The following is a 19,588-nucleotide window of genomic DNA, read 5'->3' as shown; positions in this document are numbered from 1 at the left end:
ATCACAAAAATTAACATTGCAGCAAGTGGGTTGCTATGTTCTAGAGAGTGAATAACCGGGAAATTAGGAAAGTGCTCACAGTCAGGTCGGGTTCTGGTGAACTTCTCTTCGGTGCGGTTCCTTTTCGAGGACCGATCAGGTTTTTAGGAGGAAAAAGCAGTCATGCAATATGGGTATGCTGACGGTTCCTAAAATGTCCCCTGTGTTTCACCGTCTTATTCACAGGATGGTCTAAGGAGCCCCTTGACTGGTAAACAGACGGGAAGCTCGTCGGCCGGAGCTTGACAATGGTCGCGACCGCTACCGTTCATGCTTTCTACCCTTCACCTTAAAATTTATCGCCAAGGTGCGGACAACAGCTTCCGTATGGGGGGTAGGGGTCCAGGGTCACGCCAACCACCATCCCCTCGATGCTCAAGGTGTCCTTGGGGGCCCGTGAAAAATTAGCCAGGAGATTAAAGCTATGGCTCAGTCCTACTTATGACGTGAAACTGTTAAAAGCCCGGTTAACCTGGAAAATTTGGTGTCGGCGTTGTGAGCAAAAAATCACGGTCACAGCTCTGGCAGGTGGTTCACAGAGAGCAACCTGGGATGCTGGTGGGCCACCCAGGTCACGTGACTTTGCGTCGCGGTCACAACCTGCACACCAGATAGTGAGCAACCCGCCCGCCCAGCAGTTTGCTTTTGTATTTTCAGTGAGATTAATGCACAGAATCTTTATATACATTACTGTACTTTCATCTTTATCCAAAACTAGGAACAATACAACGAACATCCAGAATTTAAGTACAAAAAATTTGCTCTCTATCAGCACGAAAGCAAGTAATGGACAGTCCCGACACGTCGACTGAAGTTTGGAAAACAATGCCTCCATTACTATACCTTTTTAAGATGTATATTATTTATTGGGATAGTTTTTCTGTTCTTGTGCAGAAATTCCCAGAGTGTATTTAATGACCTGGATGCCGTTTACGTATGTGTAGCTATTCCGCTTTAATTTATCATCGGATATAATTTGTCCAGCACGTAAAACGGCAGAGGTTTTACGTGCTGCCTCTCTGCTGAACATTAAGTTTGTACACTCGTTAAGGTGCCCATGGACACATTTTTTGTAACAATATTTGTATTGCAAGATGGGAAATAAATAAATTCAGATTTAAACGCAGAATCAGAAAGGCCTAGGGCGGGAGCTGGATTAAATCACTGGAAAAACACTCTGTATATGTCTTGAAAATGAAAAGGCAGAAAAAGTAGTATCCCTTCTGTTTGAATCTACTCCGGGCGTTTGAAGCAGAACACACGAAAATATAGCTAAATAGGACGATGAGATATGGACAGTGTGCGGTAAATATGTGGACTCAATTAAGCAGATTTTTCTTCATTGTGGCAGTATCCCACCAGATGGCGACCCAGGTGCAGTCACTATCACCGAAGCCCTATAGGGCTCAGAAATGACGAAGGTAATTTGAATGCATCTGCAGAAACAGTTGGTAAAAGAAAACGATTGGAAGACGGTGGGAATAGATAGGAGCAGTGGGCTAAAGATGCAGTTCCAAGATTCATTATTGATAGGAAGTAGACGCAAATAAAATTTCCATTTAAACGAGGATAATTCATTGATACCACCCTTTACTTTAACAGAATGAGCAGAGGAATATAAAGCAAACAAAATATGCGTACGGGGCTACCACCGCCAAGCTATTTGAAACACAGCGGTTCTAACTCGCATTCAGCAACCATCAATCAATTACAAGGACGCAAAGATGGGCGACTTGGAGTTGTTGCATGTCGGAAAAATTTCACAAAGGAGAGGACGATTAAAGTGTGCGTCGTGAGTATCCCCCTCTTTTTCGTTGCCGTCTGGTATTCGCATTTTTGCAACATGCACGGTGCCTGTCATAGTATAGGAATACCCCGCTTTATTCGGCTTTTTTGTTAAAGTGAAACCTGTCGTAGTTCAATCAAAATCAAAAGAATCAAATAGGGCTTATGTGCAACCAGAAGAAGCATCTTAGAATTTCTGAGGAGCCAAAGGAGCGGCATAATTTCTTTATCGTCTTACTTGACGTTGAAGAGACGATCGGAGCAAATGCCAGGCAAAGTAGAGTGGCAGCGGAGGTCACAGGAAGCGCCATCACCGATATTAGGGCACGTATGGTGTTTTCGGCTCCTGAAGAAAATGGCTGTGGTGCGTGAAGTACGCGATTCGGCAAAACATCGTTGTGGTCGCCCTTTTTACGATGGGCTTTTTCTGCGCTGAACGCGTTGACGAGGCGAACTGCAGCTGGTGGCACGAGCAGCACGTGTCAAGGTTTCCTGGGTCGTTGAGCCAAAGCAGGCCCTTCTGTACGCAGAGGAAAATGTATTTAACAGACATTTTTTTTATCTCTCTTTATTTTTAACAGACATTTTTTTATCTCTCTTTATTTTAAATCCGACTTCAAAAATAGGCAGCACAGAATCACGAGCTTTGCCTCCTCTGGACGATAACATGTTTTTATGTCCTTTCACAAGGCCAACGCTTTTTGTTCCATACCGAAGCTGCGTTGGCTTTGTGCGTAGTAACGGCAAAAAGGCGGCTTTGCCGCCATGGTGGCTGTGTGGTTATGGTGCTCGGCTGCTGGCCCGAAAGGCTCGGGTTCGATCCCGGCCGCGGCGGTAGAATTTCGATGGAGGCGAAATTCTAGAGGCCCGTGTGCTGTGCAATGTCAGTGCACGTTAAAGAACCCCAGGTGGTCGAAGTTTCCGGAGCCCTTCACTACGGCGTCCTTCATAGCCTGAGTCGCTTTGGGACGTTAAACCCCCATAAACCAACCAAAAGGCGGCTTTCTATTCGGCAGAGACACCCTTACACTTAATTTTTAACCGCCTAATGGCGGAGTATGTTCGGCCACGTGTCAGGCTAAATCAAGTCGGCAGCGCGCCCTCTATAAGCTTGCCGACTGAGCTGGTGTCAGAGGGTATGTAGAAAATTGTGTCATCCTCAGAGGCAAACTCAGTTCCACTAATAGCTATGCACAAGTTCAGCACCTTTATACACCTTCGGCACAACGTTTCAGGCTTGAGCGGCGTCACGGCAGGCGTCGTAACCGAAAGAAAGTGTTGTATCCCGTACCGTTGGGGAACTGCCCGGTCCGACTGCCCGGAGCAGCCGGAGCACCACCACGTCAAGCACCCGCCACGTACATACTTCGACCAACCCCTTTTATTCCAGTTCAATGATGAATATATATACAGATGTGCGAGTCAGCTGACCAGATAGGGCGCATGCCTAGCGCCACCTAGTTTATACAAACATAACTACAGAATACAATACCACATTATTCCCCCTCAAAAGAGTTAGCAACTAACACTGGAAAAACACAATAAACACTCAATGTCTTTCATAGTCTTTAAACCACACTGGTGGTCTTCTTTGTCTCGTCGAATGCCTCAGTCCTGGAACGTCCCTTTCAACTGGCGTCTGAACAGATGGCTGCTGGGGTGGGTCGTGGTTCTCCTGCTGTGGTTCGCCAAGTGGTTTTGCTGATTCAGGCGAACAACTTTTCGGAACTGTAGGTGGTGGAACTGGTTGGGGGCAAGGTACCAGCCGACTCCGATTCCATGTGCGGCCATCATTGAGCTTGTAGGTATCTTGACCACATTGGTCCACAATGGTGAATGGACTCGAGTAGCTCAGAGCGGCCTTAGGCACGTGACCAGGCAACTTGACTCTCACCGGTTGACCTGTTGTTAATGGAGAGTACTTTGCAGCTCGTCGACGGTCAGTGTAAGTCTTACTTGCTTGTTGCCTTTGTGCTACTCTGCTGTGGATGGACTTCATCGCTGCCTGCGGATCTTGAAAAAACTCTTTACCTGGCGCTCCTACAAGATCAAGTTTTGTTCTGGGATGACGGCCGTGAAGAAGGACGGAAGGCTTCACTCCTGTGGTCGCATGCGGTGTGAAACGGTAGACTCCCAGGTATTCGGTGATAGCTTCCTTCAAAGGCCGATGTTCTTGTGCGCAGACTTGAACGTACTCTTTGAGTACTCGATTAAACCTCTCTACCTGCCCGTTAGCTTGCGGATGATAGACTGCCGAATACGTATGAGCGATGCCACGTTCTTTGAGGAAACTGTCAAACTCCAAGGCTGTAAACTGAGCACCATGATCACTCACAATCTCGTCTGGATATCCTTCCCTGCTGAAGATGCTTCGCAGAAAGGAGATGACTGTTGCAGTTGTCACCCTTGCTGAGAAACAAACCTCAGGCCACTTGCTGTAGTAATCGATGGCTGTAATGGCAAAACGGCAATCTGCCGGCACTTCGGAAAAAGGGCCCACAATATCGATGCCTAGCTTCTGCCATGGTGCAGATGGGAATGCAACTGGCTGCAGAGGTGGTGTCACGGGTTTTGCAGACTTGTCAACAGATTGGCATACCGCGCAGGATGCAATGAATTGTTCTACTTGCTTGCACATAGCAGGCCACCAGTATTGCTCACGTAGTCGCTGCTTTGTCCTCGTTATTCCCGGATGAGACTCGTGGGCTGCGTCAAGAAGCCGTGCTACGAGGGACGAAGGTACTACAAATTTGTCACCACGAAGCAGGAGGTCTCCAACGACTGAGAGCTCAGTTTGCACCCGGTAGAACGGAACTGCTTCGGCAGGCAACATCTTCACTGCGGGCCATGCCGATGTCACCCACTTTATAACCTGCTGCAGCAACGGGTCCTGCATCGTTTCAATGACAAACTCTTCATGAGTAATGCATGTTGAGACAACACAAACAGTCTCTTCTTCCTCTTCCTCCACACGACCTGGAAGGGGCATCCTTGAAAGAGCATCAGCAACAGTATTCTTGTCACCCTTGTGAAATTCAATCGTGAAGTTGTATGCCAACAGCCTGGCGTGCCACCTCGCAATCCGGAACGGTCGGCGACCTACTCCCTTTGTACTAAGGAGTGTGACCAGAGCCTGGTGATCGGTGCGTAATATGAATGAACGACCCCAAAGGTACACTTTCCAATATTCGCATGCCCACAAGCAAGCAAGGGCTTCCAATTCCCCTACAGAATACTTCTGTTCCTGTGAAGTAAGCCTGCGAGAAGCAAAAGCAATCGTCACCAGTTCATCATTCCTTGTCTGTTGCAACACTGCTCCCAAGCCAATGGATGAGGCATCCGTAGTGACAATAATGTCACCCGCAGGATCAAATAGCTGTAAACATCTTGTGGCCAGGGAACATTTCAGTTGCTCGAAACAAGCTTGTCTTGCAGGGTTCCATGTGAATGTGGCATTCTTACGTAGCAACTCTCGAAGAGGCTCGACAACCACCGCATAGTCAGGTATAAATTTGGCGTAGTAGCCTACCATGCCCAAGAATGAGCGCAGAGTACCGACATTTGTTGGGGCTGGCACAGCCTTGATGGCATAAATGTTACTTTGTAAAGGGCGTATTCCCTTGTGACTGATCCTGTGACCAAGGAAGTCGACTTCTTGCACATTAAAAATGCATTTGTCATTCAACTTCAATCCAGCCTTTGCAATCAAGTGCAAAACTTGTTTCAAATTCTTGAAGTGCTCTTCACGTGTGCTTCCGTACACAATGACATCATCTATGTAGCACAAAGTGTTTTTGCAGTTCTGCAAAATAGTGGCCATCATTTTCTGAAACGCAGACGGTGCTGATGCAAGACCGAAACAGACGCGCTTGAATCTGTACAGTCCACTATCGGTTATGAAGGTAGTCAGTTCCCTGCTTTCAGGGCTTAGCAGAACTTGGTGATATGCAGCTGCTAAATCAATCTTTGAAAAGTAATTTGCGCCATGAAGTTTGTGCAATATTTCTTCCGTGTGCGGCAGTGGAAATTTGTCAACGACAATCGCTTTGTTTGGTTCGCGCAGATCGACACAAATTCTTATCTTGCCGTTTTTCTTTGCTACTACTACGATTGGAGACACCCATTCAGACGTGTCAATCTTTTCTATGACATCTTCTTGCTCAAGGCGCTGCAGCTCTTCGCGTACTCGGTCTCGCATTGAAAATGGCAAACGCCGCAACTTAGCAACAACAGGCGTGATTCCTTCTCTTATCTTGACCTTATGGACAAAATTTGTTGCAAGCCCTAACTTGCCATCAAACAAGTGCGGAAACTGGCAAAACAGTTCACGGTCAAGGCCTTCTGGCGCTTGCGTAATATGGGTGCATTGCAATGACGTACCGTTGATTTGCAGACGCAGCGTTTCGACAGCGTCGATGCCGAGAATGTCAGTACCGTCCTTGACGACGTAGAAGAGAATGTCGGCCTGCCGATCCTGGAAGATGACTGGCGCCGTGAAACACCCCTCGATGGTTATTCTGCGGCGAGAGAAATCGTAGAGTGACGCTGATGTTGGCTGCAAAGGGAAGCGTTTCAACCTTGAATACGTGGCGTTCGACAGAATGGAGACAGCAGAACCCGTGTCTACGAGGAAACGTATAGGAACATCTTGTACGAAGACTTCTGTGTGTATCCCTCCTTTGCACTGCCGGTCGAGAAGCAACACGTTGAGATCGCCGGATGCACTGCAGGTGTCGACTTCTCGGACAGCAAGGGCCCTTTCGTCAGGCATGCCGCTTCTACAGACACGCTGAAAATGTCCTCGTTTGCCACATTTGCTGCAAGTTTTACCCCGCGCCTTGCATGTCTTGGAATCTGCAAGATGCCCTGAAGACCCGCAACGGAAACAGGACTTCGGCTGCTGCGAACGCGGTAACTGCGTTTCTGAGCGGCATGGCATCCGATGTTTTTCGACCTTTTGAACGCTCGCAGCCGATGACTGCAGCTCAAGTGAGTATTTCGTGGCTTCTTCGATACTGTTTGCAATAGCCAGTGCGCGTTCAAGAGTGAGCGAAGTGCCTTCAAGCAGTAAGCGTTCCCGAAGAACAGGGTTGCACGTTTTCGCTACAAGTTGGTCACGAATAAAATCGTCAGCCTGCTTACCGAAGTCGCAACTTAATGCCAGCTCACGCAACGCCGTGACGAACGCTGTTGCAGTCTCCCCGGGCAGTTGGGTGCGTTGTCCGAACCGATGCCGCTCCACGACGACGTTCGTTTTAGAAGTGAAGTAAGCGTCCAACGTAGCCACCGCTGCATCGTACTCGTCGCTCGTACCGCTTCCTTCCTTTCCTTCTGTAGGCGGCGTCGACGATTTCTCCTCCGGCAACGCGTAGTACAAGCGTTGGCCTTCCACACCCAAACAGTGTAGCAGCAAAGCTTTACGGCGCGCAGGTGGGTGAGCGTCGCTCCCGGACGCCAGGAGATAGTTCTTGAAAAGGCGGTGCCACTGCGTCCAAGGAATGGCGGGCTTCCCGGGCGTCGGCAGGAACTCGGGCGGTTGATGCAGGCTCATTGTTTCCGCGTTCGGTTACTTCACCACTCGTCGCCAACTGTTGTATCCCGTACCGTTGGGGAACTGCCCGGTCCGACTGCCCGGAGCAGCCGGAGCACCACCACGTCAAGCACCCGCCACGTACATACTTCGACCAACCCCTTTTATTCCAGTTCAATGATGAATATATATACAGATGTGCGAGTCAGCTGACCAGATAGGGCGCATGCCTAGCGCCACCTAGTTTATACAAACATAACTACAGAATACAATACCACAGAAAGAACGAGCGCAGCGGAAAATGAGACAGCGAACCAGGAGCAATGCCGAGGATGAAAGTGTACAGAGATAGTAAAGAGCGCGCGAGGAGGAAAACGAAGGAGGAGTGCACAGGCGGCTGCACGAGAAGAAGAAAAGGGATGGTGCGGCAGGCCGACAGGTGAAGTACCGCGCGCCTTCTGCGCATAAAGAGCGCGACTGCCCAGTTCGGCATCAGTTCGGCGGCGGCTGCAACAGACATCGTGTTAAGCATACTTTTGCTATTGCAGGTGAGGCTTTTGCTCCTTATTATGCAATTCAGAAAACTGTCTGTGCGCCGCTGCCGAACACAGCATTGAGTGTCGAACTGCTTCATCTGCTTTGTGTACGTACATTGTCTGAATTTGGTGTTAATCTCTGTCACGCACTACACTGTTCGCCATGAGCAAAGACGTCAAAGAAATCAGTAAGGCGTTAGAAGATCTGAAGCGGGAACTGCGGGCTGATCTTAGAACATTGAAAGACAGCGTGAAAAACTGCAATGACACGTGTGATGGCGTAAATGAAATCAAGAATGAGTTAAAAGAGCTGCGAAAAGAAGTTCAGGTACTGACGAAGAAGAACGATGAGCTGACAGCAGAAAATAAACGGCTGAGTGAAAGGATAGAAGAGTTGGAACAGTACCAGAGAGCTAATAGTCTTGAGATCAAAGGAGTACCAGATGCCGGCGACCCATGCGACGCTGTCAAGAGAATTGGAGCCTTTCTAGATGAACCAATAGTTGACTCCGACATTGATGTATGCCACCGCGTCCCAACATTCAAGCAAACAGAAAAAAACATTGTTGTCCGTTTTGTACAGCGCACTAAACGCGACAAGGTTCTGCAGAAATTCCGCAAAAAGGGGCTAACAACTAAAGATCTTGACTTCGGCGGGGAAAGCTGTTCTGTGTACGTAAATGAGCACTTAACTGCCTCGAACAAAAAGCTCTTGGGTGCTGCGGTTGCCCGCAAGAAAGTGGTGGGATGGAAGTTCGTGTGGACCTCCCATGGAAAAATTTATGCGCGCAGGGATGAAACTGCAGATGTCATTAGAATTGCCAGTGCATCTGATCTGGAAAAAATAGGAACCTAAGCGAATCCTACAGGAATGTTTCAAACGCTCACTGAACGCTTGCAATGGAGATGGCCGAGTGTTGCAATTATGACCCTGAAGCTTTCAACAAAGCATATAAAACAAGAGAACGAGAGCTTACAAGTAATAGTTTTAACTGAAACCTGGTTAACAAAGGACGACATTCCGCCCTACTTGCCAGGTTATACGTGCGAAAGCGTATGCAGGGAGGAAAAAAGGGGAGGTGGAGTAGCTGTTTATATCGAGGAAAGTATGCGGTATGAAGTTCTAGATAACTTGACCAGGAGTGACCAAAACACAGAAAGCTTGTTTGTTAAAATATCTGATACGGCCATTGGAGCCATATACAGACCGCCATCTGGTATCATGTCCGATTTTTGTGACTATTTAGAAAGTGCACTGAGTTATGTTGGAGCCATTACAAAGTCGTTTGTTATTCTCGGAGATGTGAATATTGATACAATATCGGACAGCACGAATGCAAACGAATTCCGCGACATTATGCACCTGTACGCTTGTACTAATGTTGTGACAATACCTACAAGGGTGACTATTGATACCGCAACGTCCCTGGATATCTGTGTTACCAACATGAGTTGTGAGGATATTTCTGCTGGTGTCATGATATGCGACCTCAGTGATCACCTTCCAGTATTCTGCTTGGGACCCCCTGTGACTGGTAAATATAAAAGTAGCAAAGAAGGTACCTGGTATCGCACAATTAATGACCAAAGCCTGCGACATTTTTGCAGCCTAATCGAGAAAGAAAGCTGGGACGACGTTTACAAGGAAACTAATGCTACAGTCACCTACAAAATGTTCCTGAGTAGGCTGCTACAGTGCTACGATGCAGCTTTTCCCTTGCGCGAGCATAAAACAAAACGAAAAAGAATGCGGAAACCCTGGCTGACTGTTGACTTGTTTAAACGAATAAGAGAAAAAAACAAGAAGTTTCATGCTTTTCTTAAATGTCGTGATCTGCAGTTACTGAAAGAATTTAAATCCTACAGAAACAAATTGATCTCAGACCTGAAAAAAGCAAAGATCGAGTACTTTCAGGCTCAAATTCTTCGTGCTCGCAACGACTATAAAAGGTTATGGGAGATGGTTAACGACCTAATGAACAAAAGGTGCTCAAGCCATTGTGTAACAGATATCACAGTCGATGGCGAACGTCTGTCTGATGATCAGCTTGCTGAAGAAATGAATCTTAGGTTCATTAGCACAGGGAAATATACAGGCCAACTTGCTAGCATGTCCTACTATACACATGCAAACAGTCCAATGAGCTCTATCTCGCTTTTTCCGTGCAATCCAACTGAAATTTGCAAAATATTCGGAAGCTTGAAAAGTGACGTAGCGCCTGGAGATGACGGTATAAAGGCTTTGCCAATTAAACATGTTGCAAATCATATTAGTCATGTGTTGTCCTATATAATCAACTTAATGCTTCTTACTGGGGAGTTTCCGGATGACCTGAAGATAGCTAAAGTAGTACCCGTGTATAAAGGCGGCGGTGCAACAAATATGAATAACTACCGGCCAATCTCTGTTCTAACTGTATTCTCAAAAATATTTGAGCGCGTCATTAAAGATAGACTTAACAGCTTTTTTCAGAAACATAAAATAATAGCTGATGCACAGTATGGTTTTCAAGCAAATAAGTCTACGGAACAAGCTCTTATACATATAAAAGACAAAATTATTGAAAACATAGAGAAGAAACTCTTAACCCTTGGTCTATTTATAGATCTTCGGAAAGCGTTCGATACTGTGCAACATGACATATTGATAAAAAAGCTAGAGATCTGCGGGATTCGGGGCGTTGCGCTGAGGCTGTTGCAAACGTACCTGAAAGACAGATTACAGTATGTAGTCATAAACGATCGCACTTCGAGTAAAATGAAGATAGAACACGGCGTCCCTCAAGGATCAATTTTGGGGCCTTTACTCTTTCTTATATATGTGAATGATATAACTATGATACCAGGATCCCCCCAGTTAATCATGTATGCTGACGACACGAATATATTTTTTACAGGAACAACAAAAACATGCCTTGAAAAATCTGTCAATGATTACTTATTAAAACTTTCCAGGTGGCTACAAGCCAATCGCATTACTCTAAACACAACAAAATCTAAATACGTAATTTTTAAACCAACAAGCGTTAGGGATCAGAACCCTATTAGCATCAGATATGAAGGTAGCCTATTGGAGGAGGTCACTGAGCAAAAATTCTTGGGTGTATGGTTCAGCAGTGATCTGTCCTGGAACGCCCATGTTAGTTGCCTTAAGTCTGATTTATCACGGATCATTGGTTGTCTTTACAGAATCCAGCACTTGATTCCATCTTGGATGAAGCAGACATTATATTATTCTCTATTCTATTCTAGAATTAGTTATGGTATTTTAGTCTGGGGTACGACAACTGAAACTAATTACAAAAAATTAATTACTTTACAGAAGAAAGTGTTACGCATATGCGAAAATTATCATGGCGAAAATAGGGAACTAAGAACGCATCCACTTTTTTTAAAGTACAATATGCTGAGGGCAGACAAGGTATACTACTTTAAGTTGCTACAATGGATACATAAAAATCGCTTGTATGTCACATCCACAGACAGAATAAACTTGTACGCTATCAGAGACCCGAAAATAGAGATGCCGAGGTTAAGGACAAATTATGGTCGTCAAGCACTTTCTTTTCAAGTTATCAGAATTCTCAATAGAAGAGATATAAATATTAATTACAGTAAACCCTTCTCCACTTTCAAAAACGAATGTAAGGGAGCTCTTCTCTGCAGCGATGTCACCTATAGCAATCGCTAAAATTTCTTATGCGAGCAAGTTGTGGTCTATTTTTTCTTTTTTTTTTACTGATTCTGTGTTCGCCTCTCTGTACTCTTTTTTTGTGTTTATATGTACATAATGTCTTGTTTTTCAGTAGGCTAGAACAAGCCTTAAGTAGAACTTTGTTATTTGATGTAGTGTTTCATGTATGTCTTGGTCCTTGTTTCTTATTTATATACTCATCGTACATTTATTATGCAAATTTTTTGTTACGCGCTTCTGTCTTTTTTTTTTCCGTATGTATTTTCCTCTGTATAACGCTTACATCTGGCCTACTTTTTTTTACCGGCCCGCCGGACTGTTATAATTTGTAATTTGTATGTTTTTTTGTCATGTAGTAGGGGGCTGAGGCCCTGTCAGGCAACATTGTGCCTTTAGCCTCAGCCCCTTCTTAGGCAAACGTCTAAGCAACAAATAAAAAAAAAAACGCCCCAGCTGAGGAGCAGCAAGGGCGCCCTGCAGAAGCCGAGGAAATGCGCCGCAGTAGTTCGTTGTTTTTCGTGAGTGGTAGGCAATGGTTCAAACTCCTCAACCATCAACATCACCTCCTCCGATAATCATCAACTGATCATCTAATTGATCATCTAATAGAACTAATTGAAAAGAGAGAGGCAATTACAAGAACTCTGAATTGAAAATGCCTTATGCCCATAGCATCCTGTGTTTTATTTACATGAACAATAAAGGAAAGGTTGGTTCCGCATAGCGCGGCTCCGTCTTCTCCTTTTTACCAATTCATAGAAACCACTTGGTCCGACGATATAAAGTTAAACATAACACAAACACCAACACTGCAGTACATATAAAACAAAATTACAAGCCTCAGGAGACGTAACATTGTTCAGCAAACATAAACGCTGTGAATGTTAACAGAACAGTACACAACCGCAGACAATACAATATACGTAAGAGATATGAATAAACAATACAAAAGAACAAAAATAAGCCTATTCGATGTAAGCACAGCGATAGTAAGCAACAACGCTAATAATGCACTCACAAAAAACGCTTGTTTGCAGGCAAACACAACAAAAGCAAATAAGAAAGATATTGCAGTACTCACTCACAGAGATCTATAAGCTGTAACATTGACTAAACCAATTTTTCTAAACTAGTAGTTCCCAAGGATGCCGCTGTCCTCAAGGAATGATTTCAACTCCGCAAGTGCTCGCTTTTTTCAGTGCACAGTTCGGCCACGGGTCTAATTGCTTTTATAAACTTAAGGGTCTCTTGTACAGAGCGCTCAAGTCTCTTTTCAACGGCAACCTGGAGTTGTCATGCACTCGGAAATCTAATAACAGGTGAGTCACAACCTCACTTTCTTGGCCACACGCGCACTGTGGGCTATCTGCGCGGCCAATTCTATGAAGACAGTTCTTCGTGTAGGTCGTTCCTAAACGCAAGCGGTGAAGGAGCGTTTCTAAAGTTCTGGTAGATAATTGAGTATTAGACCACAGCAACGGATCGATCAAATGTTGATGTGAGCTTTTATGGTCTGGCTGAAACCGCATCTTTTCGTTCATTTTATTACGCATGGTCTTCAAGAAACGGCGCAATGCGCCTTGCGGTAACGGAAGGCCAGAAGCGAGGTCATTGGAGTGTGCCTGCCTTGCCGCTGCATCCGCGTCGGTATTTCCAGGATTAAAGCTATGCCCGGGTAGCCATTAGAAGACTAACTTGTTGCTTTCTGGTAGCCCTGGAAAGTTCTTTACTTAATTCGTATACCCGTCTAGCTGAACATGGTATGGATCAGGGCCAGTATTCTGGCTCATGCGCATCTAGTTCACAGATTTCCTACCACGCGCCGCATAAAGTTTAGCTCTTCTTTCTCCCCTTACATTCCTCCTTCGCGGTTTGGGAGGGAGACGCCAGTAATTTTCGCCCATTGTCCCCTCCGCTCACACTCAGCATCTCTGGCCCCCGCTGCTGTTCTCCCTTTCCTTCTTTCCTCATCCAGTGTGTACAAGGCGTGATGACTGTGCGACTCCCCTACTCGCTTCCTTCTTTGCGGGGGTGAAAGAAAAGAAGCCGGACGGCGGCTAGCTCTGTGTACACGCGTCGTCTTCGCCGGAAAAATGGGTGGTGTTTTTAGCACGACATATTGTGCGAAAGCGGGTTTCTGCAGGTGGATACCAACGCCACGCACCTGTAAGCTCGATGGAACGCGCGTTTCCTTTCTTTTCGTGATTTGCGCAGAGATGGAAGCTGACGAAGACGACGCCGTGCAATGCACGGCGCGAGAGTGCGTTGCAGTTTAACGCGAGGCGTAATCGGCGGCGGCGATAGCATACTGCTCTCGTGTCCTGGCTAGCGAAGCTAGCCTTTTCGTGCCACCGCTGGTTGCAAACATAATCACGGCAATATTTATTTTATTTATTTGTTTGTTAGTTCTTATAATTATGTTACAGCGTTGCTATGTCGCCGCTGGTATGTCGCTGTTGCTATGCGTTTGGCACAAACATACATAGCAAGACTTTAATCTGGAAGCAGACCCACATAAAATGCATGATCTTGCTCGGGGCTCACCCATCAGAACAGTGCTCTCGCATTAATATTGCAGGTCTGCATACCAGCTAAGAAATGGCTAAACATTCGAAACGCCACTCAAAACTTCCAGACAATGAGAATGCCGAAGCGGCTAAAAGAGACAAGCTTGTTGCTACGATAACCAGACAGTGGCGCCGTAGGAGCCTTGAAGTTGCTGTCATTAACATAATCGGTGACTTCTCTAAAATGTGTGAAGAACAAGGTAAATGCGCATACACACGACGAAAGAAGCTGTATCACGAACAATTAAGAGCCTGGAGAGCCGTTTGGTGGAGAGTGAGTCGAACGGAAAATAGACATTAAGCAAATTGACAGCCATGCAAGCACATTACTTAAAGTCGTAGGAAACTGAGATAGCCTAAACGACCAGTTGAAGCGTCCCCATTTGCGTTCAGCACACGTTCTTAGTATTACGAATTAGTTTTTGTATTTACATACATTTTTTCCTGATAAGAATTTTTTCTTTCTGGAAATAAGTTCTGCAGATCATAAATGGTTTCATAAGCAGCTGGAGCATTGTCATATTGAATGATCAGAAACAAATGTAAGCTTAAAGCTCAGCTACCGCATTAAAACCTCAAGATACATATATTATTGTGGGAAGCAGGCACCTAGCCAGGGATTTTTTTCTGGAGGGGCCCGCGGTAATTTTTGAAATGCGGAGGATACATGCCTGGTGGTAAGTTAAGAAAAAATTAAAAATAATGCTGCCCAGGCGGCACCGCCTAAAACACAACGGGCTTACCTCAACATGCAGAGAAAAGTCTGATTAGAGCAGGTCAGATGTTACATGTTATCCCCGCCATTCAAAGGGTGACTAACATAAATAGCGGCCGTATAAGCATTAGATACAACATTGCGTTGCAGATTTGTTTTCACGTTGTTTTTATTTTTGCTCAAAGGCGCTGCAGTCACATGGGTCCGTAAAGTATTGGCTGATGTCGAATGCTGGCTTGATACATACAACAGTACATGCGGAAAATTTACGGTATTTCACATCTACGTAAAACCTCAGTTGCCACGTTCGTCCGATTTTTCCACAACTGGTAAAAAAGAAAACATGCATCGCGCCATTACGAGCGGCAGTTTAATGCTCTTCCTGTTACCTGGACTGCTGGCACACAGCAGTTGTTTCCTGCATCGATACAGTATTATAAGGATAGCTTGCTCGGCGTATAAATAATAGAATGATACTATTAAACGTCCATCCATTTTCATTGCACTTTCTGTCGCATATAGCTAGTCCGATGCGATTACATAGAAATTGGGCTGGCACTGGTGTGACTTTCCGTTGACACTCTTCGCTCTATTTGTGTGTGTGTGTGCGTGCGTGCGTGTGTGTTTGGTTTGGTTTGGTTTATGGGGGTTTAACGTCCCAAAGCGACTCAGGCTATGAGAGACGCCGTAGTGAAGGGCTCCGGAGATTTCGACCACCTGGCGTTCTTTAACGTGCACTGACATCGCACAGTACACGGACCTCTAGAGTTTCGCCTCTGTCGAAATTCGAACGCCGCGGCCGGGATCGAACCCGCGTCTTTCGGGCCTGCAGCCGAGCGCCGTGACCACTCAGCCACCGCGGTGACTCCGCGCGCGCGCGCGTGTGTGTGTGTGTGTGTGTGTGTGTGTGTGTGTGTGTGTGTGTGTGTGTGTGTGTGTGTGTGTGTGTGTGTGTGTGTGTGTGTGTGTGTGTGTGTGCGTGCGTGCGTGTGCGTGCGTGCGTGCGTGTGCGTGCGTGCGTGCGTGCGTGCGTGCGTGTGTGCGTGCGTGCGTGCGTGCGTGCGTGCGTGCGTGCGTGCGTGTGTGTGTGTGTGTGTGTGTGTGTGTGTGTGTGTGTGTGTGTGTGTGTGTGTGTGTGTGTGTGTGTGTGTGTGTGTGTGTGTGTGTGTGTGTGTGTGTGTGTGTGTGTGTGTGTGTGTGTGTGTGTGTGTGTGTGTGTGTGTGTGTGTGTGTGTGTGTGTGTGTGTGTGTGTGTGTGTGTGTGTTTATAAATATCTTGAAATCCTAATACCTCCCTGGCCTATTAATGCAGCGGTTAAGCAATGCGCGGCTACACTGCCACGGCAGGTGCTCACAGTGGTGGGTGTTGTATTGCCGAGGTGGCTCTTCCCGAGCGACCAATCATTAACTGCCACCCGCCACAATGGGCAGCTTGCTCGTTATCCGGTGGGCAGGCTGTAATGACGCCGCAAGGTCACGTGGTCTAGATGGCTCTCCCGCCTGCTTCGTTGCTTCCTGGGCACCACCTGGTAGAGCCATTTAGTAAAACGAGCTTTTGGGCAAGTTGGTTACTTTGCTTCCACATAACTGCAGCGTAAAAAATTACGAGCACAAGAAAGGGGAGAAACACATACGACACGGACAAAAGCTGCACTCAGCTGATTTTATTTCGCCAGGAATGGGAAATATAAAGGTTCCGACGCGGATGCGCGCGCAGCAAGTACACGTACCTCGATCACAAAAACCAAAAAACCAAAAAATAAAAAAAACAAAAAACCAAATTCAAAAAACTAAAAACAAAACTTTATCACACCTTGAAACCCATCTTATCGCCTGGCAGAGAAAAGGTCACATTCCGCTTTATACAGATGAACAGAAGTATCGCTTACGCAAAAAACGCCCTTTTTCTTTATATGGGAAGCTTCCAGTAGTTCACGTGCAGTTTGATCTTTGCTTTTGCCTAGAATCCTTGCACCTTCAAAATGCGGCGAGCAATCCTGACAAGACCTGCAATGTTCAACTAAATTAACATCTTCATCTCTCTCTAAATTTCTTTCATGCTCCCTCAATCGATCGTTGACACATCTGCCAGGCTGGCCGACATAGGCTTTTCCGCATGAGAGCGGAATTTCATAGTCCACTCCTGCCTGGCACTCTACATGGGGCTCAGTATGCTTTTTCCCGCCGCCAGTTTTTGTTGCCTCCTTACCGGAGATGCGAGGGCAGAGTTGGCCGATCTTTTTCGGAGCTGAAAAAACCAGCGGCACCCCAAACCTGTTCGCTACTTTCTTCAAGTTATGCGAGACTGTGTGCAGGTAGGGGGCTACTTCCGGACGCACAGTGCGCTCAACTTCCCTTGTCTTCGAGGACGTCGCCTTCTTCTTCACCTTTTTCAGGAGGGTTTCCGCAACAGCCGTCACGATCGACTGAGGGTAGCCCGAGTCCAATACTCTTGCCAATTGGCCGTCAAAGCTGGTCTGCATTTCATGTTCGCACGATTTATCTAGTGCAGATTCTAGGCATAAGTTTACAATGCTTCTTTTAATTATTTTAGAGTGTGCACAATCATATGGCAAAAGACGTTTCTGCACACGTGGAGAGTACCGCCAACGCACGTGATCCCCCCCGAACTTTAAACGAATATCCAAACACTGTAGAAAATTATCGTTTCGCACTTCGCAAGTGAAGGTCAGTCCCTTTCCATGGTGTTTAAAAACGTCTAAAATCTTATCAACAATAGCGCAGTAGTGTAAAGGGCTCTGCTTGTCCAATAAGATAAAAAAATCGTCAACATATCGGTACACCTTTGTGACCTCGTCTGGTTTAAAAACAGTTGCTAACAACTGGTCAATACTAGCTAAAAAAATATCACTTAACACGGGTGCTACGCTGGACCCAATGCATATTCCTTTCGTTTGTAAGTAGTGCTGGTTGTTAAAAGCGATAAAAGTTCCTTGAAGGTAAAATTGTAAAAGTGTTAGAAAATTGTCAACAGACATACCAGCTGAATTCTGGAAGGGGATGACGCCACTCTTGTCTATGCACTGTTTCAGTGAAGCGAACAATTCCTGGTGGGGTATCATGCTCATGATTTTTCACTGACAATGCTGACGCCGGATTTTCTGGAGAACGGGGCCTTCAACGCTACCGCGTTTTGTTTATTTATTTATTTGCGAATACTGCAGGCCCTTCTCGGGCTCATGCAGGAGTGGATACAAGGTACAAAAAATTACAATGGCCGATTCAACAAGGGAGACAGGTATATGCACAAATAAATACACAATACAGTTTCATCATTACAGAAGCATCACGGTGAGAATGTTGGATCAAGGTGACTAACATGTTGTAAGAAAGATTCTACAGTGCTGCAGTTCACAACAGTAGATGGTAGTTTATTCCAGTAATGGATAGCTGAAGGAAACAAGGAATATTTGTTAACATTATTGTGGCTTATGGGTTGACGAAGTGCTGTCGTATTGTTAGTCCTTGAGGAGTGGTAGAATGGTTCCTGAAGATATGTTTCTTTTTTTATGTTGAAGTGTCCGTGATAAAGTAGGTACAAGAACTTCAGTCTTGATACCACTCTACGCTAAGCTAGGCTGTGTAGATTTGCTTTCTTTAGTAGGTTAGAGATGCTGGAGTGCCTGGAATAGTTCGAGTATACAAAGCGTACTGCAAGGTTCTGAATTCGTTCTAATCTGCCTATGAAATATTTCTGGTGGCGACTCTAAATAATATCAGCGTACTCTAAGGAAGGTCTCACGAGGGTTTTGTATGCTTTAAGTTTTACAGAACTATCGTTATTTATGGAAAATTGGTTTCAGGAAGATGCGGAATGCCTACTCAACCCTGTGTGGTTTAGGTTAGAGGACGAAACTGCCGTATCAACATCAGCACAAAACTCTGAAGCCGTCTAAGAACAACTTTACAAAAGACCTGAACTGGCTTATGCACGGCCATTTTATGTGTACGCCCAAGAATGTATAGGAGAGCTCGTAAATTGTAATAAAATGCACCAAAAACTTTTTAATCGATTATAGGACATCTGTTGGAACGTTAATAAGCAGGAGTGTTAGGAGTAAGGAGGAATATCAACTAGAAACGCCAATGACATCCATTTGGCGGCAGCGCAGTGCTTCTAGCAGGAAGTTACGCCCCTAAAATAACACTTCTGTTGGGCCTAGTTGTTGCATGGTGATACAGATGAACGATGTGCGCAAACTACTCGATAAACCACATACACGGGAGAAACACAAGGACTGGCGCAACACTAACAACTATTTTATTCTTCTCACACCAACGCATAGATATACATTTTTACACACTTGCGGAAGCTAACAAAAATTCCAGTCATGCAAGATTACTAGCAATGATGCGAGCACAAAAACTTCAAATCGGCGGAGTAAAGTGATAAGGAAGTATCGCTAACACAACCTTCAGCCCTTTTCTTAATATGGAATGCTTGGAGAGCCAGCCGCGCGTGTTGTTTCTGCTGCTGCCAAGAATCGCCGTCTCTTCGAATCGCGGTGCCAAATTGCTGCAGTTAATATTGCGTGACACAAGATGTGCACCTTTGTCACTTTTGTTCCTCATATTTACCGCATGCTCCCTGAGTCGCTCATGTACGCAGCGCCCTGTTTGCCCTGTGTACATCTTTACACACGAGAGTGGGAAAGCATACACGACTCCGGTGGAGCAAGGGACAAAGGCTGTCCCATGCCT

At 45.7% G+C, this 19,588-nt stretch overlaps 1 protein-coding gene across 4 annotated transcripts in view; it reads right to left on the bottom strand.

The window, feature by feature from the left end:
* Positions 1-19,588, bottom strand: part of LOC144132429 (uncharacterized) — a 79,570-nt gene that overhangs the window by 59,297 nt on the left and 685 nt on the right. Inside the window, exon 1 of one of the 4 annotated variants that reach the window (XM_077664833.1) lies at positions 2,063-2,344. The exons of 1 other annotated variant lie outside the window; for it this stretch is intronic. In XM_077664833.1, coding sequence (XP_077520959.1) covers positions 2,063-2,135 — 73 coding nt within the window. In that variant the 5' untranslated portion in view covers positions 2,136-2,344. Of the gene's footprint in view, positions 1-2,062; positions 2,345-19,588 lie in introns of those variants that run through there. 2 more of the 4 variants (XM_077664836.1, XM_077664835.1) reach the window with 2 other exon arrangements.

Source organism: Amblyomma americanum, chromosome 5, assembly GCF_052857255.1.
Source record: "Amblyomma americanum isolate KBUSLIRL-KWMA chromosome 5, ASM5285725v1, whole genome shotgun sequence".
Lineage (NCBI taxonomy): Eukaryota > Metazoa > Arthropoda > Arachnida > Ixodida > Ixodidae > Amblyomma > Amblyomma americanum.
The sequence above is the reverse complement of the archived record's forward strand: the minus strand, read 5'-3'. Positions and strand labels throughout refer to the sequence as shown.